Source organism: Gracilinanus agilis, chromosome 4, assembly GCF_016433145.1.
Source record: "Gracilinanus agilis isolate LMUSP501 chromosome 4, AgileGrace, whole genome shotgun sequence".
NCBI lineage: Eukaryota > Metazoa > Chordata > Mammalia > Didelphimorphia > Didelphidae > Gracilinanus > Gracilinanus agilis.
In genome coordinates, this window is record NC_058133.1 from 79816700 (window position 1) to 79827719 (window position 11020).

Below are 11020 nucleotides of genomic sequence, written 5' to 3' on the forward strand. Positions count from 1 at the left end.
GTCCCTTCACCAGCTTGATTATGCTCCAATGACTGAGCTCTGATTTGCCAATGGTTTTGTTTCTGTTGTTTTTAATCTCTAAACGTCAGTGCAAACAGATGAATTTTTGTAAGCACTTGACCCAGTAAAAACATCTATGGGGATTTCTTCTAGCAAGGAAATTTTATTCTTACTGTATCCCTCTGCCTATCCAACTACTATATTTGTAGTTTCCTTTAAAATTTTCATTATAGGGGAATTTTACATGAGAAGCTAGACCCAGGAATAAATTGACAGTCCCAGGAAATGATGCCGACATTACTTTTCCCAGACAGTCACATAAATCTTTCTTCTATATAGCCTTAACCCTTGTATTTAAAAAAAAATACGACTAGAAAAATAAAATATTCAACAATGACAATTTATTTTCAGAACTTCATCATTTTTACAAAAAAAAAAAAGCAGGTATCAAAAACAGCAAAGAGTTTTCTGAAATTCTGCACCAGTTTTCACAGAAGTTACCGATATGTGAACTGGTGTCGGGTGTAAGTCTTAGATATAGGCTGGTTTCCCTCCTGGTCATATGCATTCAGGTGGTCCCAGGTGGTTTGCTCTAGAGTTCCTGAAGAATAGCTTTTTTAAAGCACCTGTCATTTTTTGAGAGAAATGATTTGGTTTATCCAACAAAGTAAACACTTTTTGCTGTGTAGTTGTTTCTCTTAAAAACAAAACACTGTAATATTACACGGAATGTGTATTTGTTTGGATCAGAACCAAATCTTTTGAGATCCCAACTACCTGAAGAACACTGATCAGAGACACAACTATAGGGCACATACCAGTTGTACATTTCATACTGTTGAAGGCAGCTACTATGCCTTTTGTAGGAAATAGCATTTATTCAGGTGCTGTCCAGGACATGAATCATATCATGATTCCCATCAGGATCACAGCTCCCTTAAACAGGGCCATTCCACTGGGGCAAAAGCTTTATGCTTATGCTAGTCAGGCAGTAATATTGTGCAGATACTTTATGGTTATACTTTGACCCCTTGTTCTGGATCTGCAATAGTCAAAGAAACTGAGAAGATATAAATAGTAGATGCTGAGAGAAAGAACACACGATTCACAATATAGATAATCTGGATGCAAAGAGAACCAAAGCTGCAAGGTGTGTATTTTCTTTTTTTTTTTTTTTTTTTTTAAATCTGTTTCAGTAATACATTCTTCTTGACCAGCATTTGGTCCAGTTTTGCAATGTTAATAGCTGCCAGTCTCTCAAACATCTTTTTTAAGGTATACTCCTCTGTTTGGCAATGTTTTAAGACACTGCTCTCAGTTTCTGATCAAATATATCTCTATTATAGCTTGAAAGATCCAGCCAATGGGGGTTAAAACTGCACAAATATACTTGAATGCAAATCATTTTATACATAGGTGTGTGTGTATGTGTGTGTGTATCTATGTGACTGAAACAGTTTTGAGAGCATCAAATATGCCTGCTAAAACAAAATTGCACCTCTACATTACCCCAATTTTTAACTAAAGAAAAACTGATATGCATTTTTTTCTTTCACAGATATGAAAAAAGAAGCAAGAAGGCAAAGCTGAGAGACAGAGATGCTCCCCACAGGGCAGCAGTAGCATTTGGCTGTTTTGGTCTTTGTACCAGCAATTCCCATAGCCGTGGCAGATGCTCACTTCTTGCTGTACTAAACAGTTTTCCTGGCAGTCAAGACACGTACAATGGACCCCACCCCTCCAGCAGCAAGTGCCTAAGAACAAACCAAAAGACAAATATTGACACAAAATCATTAACCAAACATATTTAGATTATATAAAATGTTGGGAGTTAATGTGTATTGGTAATCCAAAATGGAGTGAAGATGTTGATTTTTCGTGGTTAATATATAACGTGGTTGAAAAGAAGCAACAAAATGAAGTTTTCCCATTTAAATTCATGGACAAATAAATATAAATGGGGCCAGCAGATACATGCAAACTCTTAACATATTTATAGGTTATTTCATTATGAATGATGAATCAGTGATTCAATTTAAAATCTACCACTCCAATATCTATTCAGATTGGGGTAAAAAAAGTTAAATATTATTCTTAAATTAAAAAGGTACTATTTAATAACTAATAAGATATTCTAAAATATTTAAACCGTGACCATTTCCTCACAAAAGTAATCCAAAATAATTGGATTTTCCATCATTATGCTCAACCTGAATGGCTGTGTGTGTGCATCTATGTTTTACATACAAAGACATAATTTAGCAATTTTAAGTTTTAATAATTTTGTATATGTACTTGATAAGAGCAAATTATAAATGGTATGTTTGCATAAAGCTAAGTTAATTATGGCATCTCAAAGTCAGGATTATGATTACAATTTGTAAAATATTTTTAAAAAGTCACTTAAATAGCAATTAGAAAATATTTTCAACAAGCAGAACATCACTTCTTAAAAAATTTTCAATGAGTATGATTTACATGAAAGATGGCAATTACATTAAAGCACATATATTTGAACTACATTAAAAAAACTAAAAAAAGTACGAGAATAATTTAGTTCACTTGTTATTAAGAACATGAAATCATACCAGGCTTGATAAATGCTATATGCATATACATATATAGTACAAGGGATAACTAAATACTGGCTCTTGTTTAAGTGTGAATGATGAATCCTCTGAAGTAGTTTCAAGTATTCAGATTCACATTCTCTGAAGGTATAATTATGTAAAATATGGTAACTGGTTCTAGCACAAAGGAAATATGCAGTGCACATATGAAAAATGCTACCTGTAAAATAAAACTACCCCTACAAGTCACACATACAAAAGCCAGTCTTGTTATTTTATAGTCAACACTCATATATTTAAGGTTCTACCATACATATATAATGAACATATTAATATTAACTTATAATAATAATTTCACATTCAATGTATTTTATTTACTAAGAGTTTTGTTTACATGCCTATACTCTGGGGAAATATTTTGCCTAACAGCAATTCAGTTTAAGATTTCTTGGTTCTTGTTACAAAGTAAAAATTTGACTTATAGTAGTGAAAGATACTTTGCATGTAATTATGTCATACCATATAACTTCCCATTAATTTTGAGGGCACTATCGGTCTTGTCATCACCCAGGTTCAAAACTCAGATATCATTCTTGATTCCCCTCTATTTCTCAACTATCCCCAATCTATTGACAAGGCCTGTTATTTTCACCTTCAGAACAACTCTCACACACATCCTTCTTTCCTTAGACACTGCCAGGATCTCATCTTATGTCTGAACTACTATGATAGCCTGTTGGTTCATCAACCTGCCACAAATCTTCTTCCCACTCAAGTTTTTGAAAGCACATATTGACTACTCAATAAACTCCAATGGCTCCCTATTTCTTCTGGGACCAAATATGAAATCCTCTGGTGTTCAAAGCCCTTCACAACCTTGTTCCCTCTTCTACCTTTCCAGTCTTCTTACACCTTTCCCTTCTTCACTTACTCTCTTGATCCAGTGCCACTGACCTCCTGGCTATTCCTCAAAGAAGATACTCCATCTCTTGACTACCCATATTTTCTCTAGCTTTCCCTAATTCTTGGATTCTCTCTCCTCATCTCTACCTACCCCCTTCTTTCAAGTCCTAGAAAAAAAATCTCTGCTTCCACAGGAAGCCTTTCCTCATCCTCTTAATTCTAGTATCTTCTCTTCTATTTATCCTGCATAGAGCTTATTTATACAGAATTGCTTGCTTGCTTACTTGTCTTTCCTATTAGGCTGTGAGTTCCTTGAGGGAAGAATTGTTTTCTCTTTGTGTATCCTGAGTACTTTGCAAAGTGCCTGGCACATAGCTGGTACTTAATACTTACTGATTACTTGACATATATTACTCCAGTAGTATTACGATACATAAAGTCCTACTCAAATGTATCATCATGTTGTGGAGACAACCTTGGGTTCTCAAATACTGTACCAAAAGAATATAAGCTCAGGTAGGTCGTACCAAGACAGAAAGGCTTTGAATATAGGCTCAGTGATAAAGCACAATTCTCTTTTCTGAGGACCAGCCAAGTTAAATCTGGAAAAGCTCATCTAGATTGTCTGCTGAGCAAAAATAATTTGAACTATTGTGATGCTTAAGGACAATCTATTTAGAGTTGCTCCCACTGATACTGCAGATCCCTGAAATATTGAAATGAATATATTACTACAGAGAATATTAGGTCAAAAGTAAAAGCCCAAATCCAGGACAGTGAACACCAAAGTCTAAATCTTATTTTTAAACAATTATCTGTAAAAATTGCCAGAAGAAAAATGATGATATATATCTCTGGAAGCAAAGTCCTATGTTAGAAGCATTATTTTTTACTCTTACCACCAACTTCACAAAAACATCACATCAGAAACTGACCTTTTCATGCCACTGCAGTAGCACAGCACTGCTGTTATCCGAGGGGCTTTCAAAACCTTTATAAATGTACTTCATGAGAAGATCCACACCGTTCTTGTCTAGAGATTGCACTGCCTTTTCAATATCATTAGCTTTAAAAGAGATGAGCACCTTCAGGACAATGCTGCCTGCTCGGTCCTATAAGAAGACACACACATACAAGCATCATAATGAGGAGCTGTACACGCCATGCTCAATATCAGCTGAATGATGCTGAAAAGAACTAACTCTGTTGACTTGGTACTCAGGAATAACTCCTCATATCAGCTGGAAAGAGTCTCACAGTCAACCAGGCAGGATACATCAAAGGGTTAGAGTTGGAAAGGGACTTACCAATAAGTAACTGGAGGCCTAAAGTGGCTTAGTCACCAAGTAATAAGAACCAGAGTGGGGATCTAAACTCAGGTCCCAAAGCACTTTCATTCTCCCAGGAGCTAATAGATCACTTGAAGGGGATAGGAAAGACGAGTTCCACATAACACAGTTACAGTCAAGAGGAGAGTTACCTCAATAGTATTTCCAAGCCACATGGGGTATGTGTGCACTAGGGACTTCCATAACATAACAATATAACTGGGTCTCCAAAGACTGATGTAAGAAACAGGCCAATGAAGGAATTCTGGATTATGCTAGTTTAGGTCAAGATAACACTGGTCTGGTATATGGGAGAGTGGTTCTTGACCTAGAATTAAGACTTTCAGACAAAGAGAACAAGAATTCTTTTCTCCTATTTCTCCAGTTTGCCTATCCTGCTGCAGTCAAAGTCATGGCATTCTGAATAGTCTATAGTTTTCTCGGCTTTTCTGTGGTTCTATAACAACGGTCAGCAACCTTTTTGGCCATGAGAACCATAAATGCTTGCGAAAGGAGGAGGATGGAGGCAGAAGGCGCTGGAATATGGGGTGAGGGCTGAAGGCCCCCCTGGGGCACATCCTGGGGCTCTGCCTGGACTGGCTGGTTGGGAGGTGGAGCCAGTTATGGCTCGAGAGCCATACGTTGCCAACCCCTGCATAAGAAGGGCAGCCTTAAATTGTTATTTAAGAATATGTCTAGAATTTTACTGGCTGTTGAAACCTGAGATAAAGATAATTTATTCTCTAGTTTCCATTCAGTCTCAGTAAATTCTCAACCTTAATATACACTATATTGCTTATTCATTAAGTTGTTTACCCATGACTATAATTTTACCATGATTATTTTGAATTGTATGTAGAAAAACAGATACAACAGACAACATTTATATAATTTAAAAAGTATAATATACAACTTAGTAGAAGTGAAGGTGAGTTATATAATCCTGACATGCTAAGATGGTAACATTGTTATAAAAGCAATATCAGAACATCCAGAACCAAGTATTTACATTGAATATGAAGCTGAAGGCAAGAGCAATATTATTATTACGTCATTCTAAAGCCTAGAGTCTAGAGAAAAAGAAAAGGAGGAAGTTAAAAAAAAAAAAGTGAGCCCTGAAGCAACTCCTAGGGAGAAAAAAAATTTATCAAGGCATGTTTACCATACCTTAGTCTCTGTAATTTAAGACATTTTTAAAAATTACAAATGGCTGCAATTTTTAAATATGGCCTAAAAGTTTGAAATTTTTGTATCTGGATGAACTGAGCCAGAGATTTAGAGACAGAAGGAACTTCAGAGGGCATCTAGTCTAGGAAATGGAAGGCAAAGTGGGTTAAGTGACTTACTAAATGCTATGTAGATAAGAGGCATCTATGGTGGGATCTGAACCCATGTAGTGCTTTGACTTCAATTTTATCTGGTCAAAATTCAGTCTTGAAGTTGCAGACCAAGATCTAAATTTAGTTTATTTATTTTTTAAACCCTTACCTTCCACCTTAGAATCAATAGTGTGTATTGGTTCCAAGGCAGAAGAGTGGTGAGGGCTAGGCAATGGGGATTAAGTGACTTGCCCAGGGTCACACAGCTGGGAAGTGTTTGAGTTCAGATTTGAACCTAGGATTTCCTGTCTCTAAGCCTGGCTCTCAATCCACTGAACTACTCAGCTGCCCTCCAAAATCTAAAACTTTTTAAGATTGTTTTGATTTCACCTTGCATTAACTTTGCCTTTAAAAGGATATGATTCTTTCATTATTTTAGTAGAGACTAAGATTAGTGTGGCAAAATGTATATATCCTCATTTGTCTTCAATAATTTCTTTTACAAAAGGCTACCCAAGAGCAAAGCTATTTTCTCACTTCCATACGTTCCCAGGACCCTAGGTAATCAGAACAACCAAAGAAACATTATTCCTTTCAATATTTCCTTTCTCCCTTTAGAATACCTTAAGTATATTTTAAATTGAAATTTTACAAAATGTTCCCACCACATACTGTTATCTGTAGGGAAGTAATTTAGAAACTCTGCAACTAAAGGATTTGGAGAATATTTATTCAGCCATTGCAATGTAGAACCTTCCACATGAAAATTGATAAAAGCTACTAAACTACTACTTCAGAAAAGCTCCCCACCGAGTTTAGAAACTAAGGAAATTTGTTTTTGTTAGAAAGTCAGTCTGCTTAGATTATTTCCACATTTAAGATACTATATATTGATTGCCATAAAAACTTAAAACCCAGCCTTTTCCTGTAATTAAGAGATCTAATGAGAATAGATTCAGAGCTATAACACACAATTTCATTGGTGGCAACAATACTTATTCTCTATCAGATGTTAGTGAATGAGTTTATTTGACAAACTAGAGAAATCCCACCCAAACCATCCTTCAAGGCGTAGTTCAAATCTCATCTCCAGACTGGACTAATTATAAATCATTATCACAGCTGACATTTTTCAAAGCAGAGGGTCACAGAACTAGAGTGGGAAGAGACCTTAGAAGTCATTTAATCCAAATTCCTTATCTTTCAGATAAGGATACTCAGAGAAATTAAGTGAATTACAGGATTCAAACTCAGATTCTATGATTCCTAGTTCATTACTTTGTCCACATTCTCCATATTATATATCACATAACTCTTATGGTAATATTAACCTCGTGAGGAAAATATGCCATTGTTGTTTATTCTTTTCAGTTGTTTCCAACTTTTCATGACCCCATTTGTTATTTTCTTGGCAAAGATACTGGAGTGGTTTGGCATTTCCTTTTCCAGTTCATTTTACAGATGAGGAAACCGAGGCCAACAGGGTTAAATGACTTGCCCAAGATCACTTAGCTATTATCTGAAGCCAGATTTCAATTCTGGAAAAAGAATTCCTGACACCAGACTAGGCACTCTATCTCCTGCACTGCCTAGCTGCCCGTTTATCATATATTGCTTTGTATTGTTATTATCTTTGTGTGTATGCTCTCTCAAGGAGTTTATAAAATAGTTGAAGAAATAAAAGCAGGGACTTTTTTGAATTTTCCATTTACCTAAGCCTCAGTAAATATGATGTAATAGGAGCAGAGATCATTTAAGCTGTTAATGATTTACCTTAACTGCCTGACTCTTGGTGTTGATTGGAGGATTTTTCAGAGCTGCTTGTAATGCAGCTGTCATGTTCCCTGTAATGGAAGTTAAGGATAACAAGAAAACCAAGCACTCAAATGCATTAAAGCTATTCATAAAAAATTGTCCCTTTATTTATTCAAGGAAACATTATCATTACTTTTAATGAGAAAATTCAATGTGCTAGCTTCTAGGAGGCAAATTTATAATGAAACCTTACTTTTCATGTTATAAATACTTGCAAAAAAATAAAAAAAGGTGTCACTACCATTTGATATTGTCATTTCATTCATTCAGATTTGTTTCTAAAAATCTTAAATTAGGCTTGAAAAGTTTTGGTTTTTAAATAACACCAGTGTGCAAAAAATTATCCCAAGATGTAAGAAGGCTGGTATTAGAGAAACCCCAAAATGTTACATTAGAATTATTAGGCCCCCTAAATGGTATATGTACCCAATGGGAAAACCTTAGTTGATCACCTACTAAAATATAAGGTTATAACTTAAAACAATGATAACATCTTGTTACTAACACCTTATACTAAGTTAAAGGGGATACTAAAACACTGCTAAATTGAACTAATGGCACCTTTGCAATATTTCATGAAGCCAACCTTCATAAAGAAGCACTAGAAAATCAAGGTAAGAAGGGGCAATAAACCATAAATAATTTCCTGTTTTGTTTGTTCATTAAAAGTTTCATTTAACTTTTATCTTAGAAATATTTTTCCCCCTCTCTCTTGGACTTTTCAAAAGGTTAATCACTAAATTTAGATCATACCAACAAGTCTCAGATTCTTCTTCAAACACTACTGACTAAGCAATCATGAGGAACTGAAAGCCAATCAGATTGTCAGAATGTAGAGTTATTCCCCTAAAAGGAAAACCACACAGTGTTCATTTGTTTCCTCCATCTCTAGAACCATATAGATTGGCTCCAAGAATGTATATCTTTCCCTAGCTCTAGTAAAATAAAGAAGAAAAATCTTTATTTTTTAATAAGTGCAGTTTTATCAATTGATCTACTAATATTTTAAATGAAATGAATATCCTAATCAAAATATAACCATATCACTTGAAATCACTGAGATATGTTAAATCCATCATTCAAAGTCATGGTCTTAGGGCACTAAGGGACCTTAGAAAGAATTAATTTAGCCTAACCCCTTCATTTCAGAATTAGAGAAACTGAGCTTGGAAGGGGAATTGACCTGCCCAAGGTCACACAGCTCAAAACAAGAGTTGGGATTAGAACCTAGACCTCTAATGCCCATACTCTTTTATATTACATCAGGTTGTTTTCGAATGATAATTTGGTTGCAGAAGAAAATTTATGATAAATAGGAAAGGATAACACTTCTTAGAACCCACTGGCTAGAGGGAAGCAATGACCGATTTTTTTAAAAATCTAAAAAACCCTATTCTCCCCCACCCCATGTTCAAAGCTAATAGGGGGTTTCTCAACTATCTTTTTTGTACTTTAGGTACATATAGGAAGGGGAGGATCATTACTAAATATTTCACAAACAGAAAGGTAATAGAGCATAACCACAGCCCACAGAGGCAGAAAGTGACATTTTTTAAAGCAGAGAAATTTAGAAGAATAATGCTGATTAAAAATATTTAGAGCTGTGTTTAGGAATGCCTTAGTACATCAAGGGTACTCCCAAATATATTTATTTTTTTTGCCTATTTCTACCAACACTTCAATATCACATATAAAAAAAAGCTTATAAAATTCCAAGAACAATTAGAAAAGTATAAAAGAAACTAGCAGATTTTTTAAAAAGCCAATTTGGTTGCTGCAACACACATCTTTCCACAGATTTTATAAAATGTATTTGTACCCAGTTTATAAAATGTATTTGCTGGGAAATGATGGCCTCATTTAAAATAAAAATGGCATCAATCCAAAAATCACACCAATGATTTTGCATTACTCTAGCCATTTATGTTCCTCTAGGGTTTGATGAATGGGATTTTACTTTAGATTCCCAGAGATAACATCTTTCTAATTCTTGGCAGATATAATTCCAGCAGAGAAGGTGGTTTTCTTGACAGTTTGTTCTTTCGAGGGGTCTCTAGACTAAGGAGTGTAGTTTTATTATTTAATCAAAGCTGGACAAAATAGGTTATTCTGACAACGATTGGAAAGAACTCACCTATTATTCAAATGATACTGGACAAAACAGGCTATTCTCACTACCTTCACGATTAGAAAGAATTCACCTATTATTTAATCCATGCTTACTCTAACAAATTATTCTAACTACCGGCACGAACAGGAAAAAAAAAAAAAAAAAAAACACCTGCCAGAAAGGATAAGGAGATAACTGGGAAATATAAAGACTCTCTCCCGCCCCCCACCCCTCAAATTCTGAAGAGAAAAAAAGAGTTCTCCAGGAATTGATCCACATCGCCCCACCCTCCCAGAACGCTAGGGCCTCTCTGGCTGAAAGACCTTCAATAGATCTGCCCATACTGGAGACAACGCCCCACCGACTATTATAACACGCCTTCTTCCCAGGCGTTCCCTGGGTTAGGGCTGCATCCTAAAGAAAAACCAACTCACGGAGGGTCAAAAGGCGGTGGCGTGGAAAAGAGAAAAGGGCGCCCCAGGTTCATGGGTAGGGGCTTCCCGAAGCAGAAGCGGAAGGGTGCATGTCCCCGTCCCCTTCCCCTTCTTTCTTTCTCTGGGTGCGAGGCCTGAGCAGTGACAGGTCCTGCCCATGCACACGCGGGGGAGGGTGGGTGTGGGGGAAGCCGCTACCCCTCAGGGAGGCTATGGAAGGCTGGATGGCCTGGGGCTCGCGGGTGGGCGGAAGGATATTGTCGCAGGCACGAGTCCACCTCGCCCTCATCGGGCCCGGCCTGGCCATCACCCCCGTCCTCTTCGTCCACGAACTTGTTCTCGTCATACTCATCCACGTCCACTTTTCGGAACCGGGCCGACGACACCGTGTGCTTCGACATTCCCACGCCGGACCGGGTGGCACTTAGCCCTTGTGGTTGTCGTCGCCGTCGCTGTCCCCTCCCCGGTCCCCAGCCGTCCTCGACCCCCCCAGGTCGGCTTCGGCTCCGGCTTCTTCAGCTCTCTCTTCGCCTACACTTCC

General features: G+C 36.8%; 1 protein-coding gene across 2 annotated transcripts; it reads right to left on the reverse strand.

The window, feature by feature from the left end:
• Positions 1 to 381: 381 nt before the first annotated feature.
• On the reverse strand, positions 382 to 11020 carry ARPC5 (actin related protein 2/3 complex subunit 5). 2 transcript variants are annotated; one of them, XM_044673088.1, is made up of 4 exons: positions 10738 to 11020; positions 7894 to 7966; positions 4409 to 4585; positions 382 to 1754 (listed from the first exon to the last, which is right to left on the reverse strand). In XM_044673088.1, exons 1-4 carry the CDS (start codon positions 10878 to 10880, stop codon positions 1692 to 1694), a joined length of 456 nt encoding a protein of 151 aa, XP_044529023.1. In that variant the 5' UTR covers positions 10881 to 11020; the 3' UTR covers positions 382 to 1691. The 2 variants fall into 2 exon arrangements, with proteins under 2 accessions (XP_044529023.1, XP_044529024.1); XM_044673089.1 differs by having other exon boundaries at positions 7894 to 7975.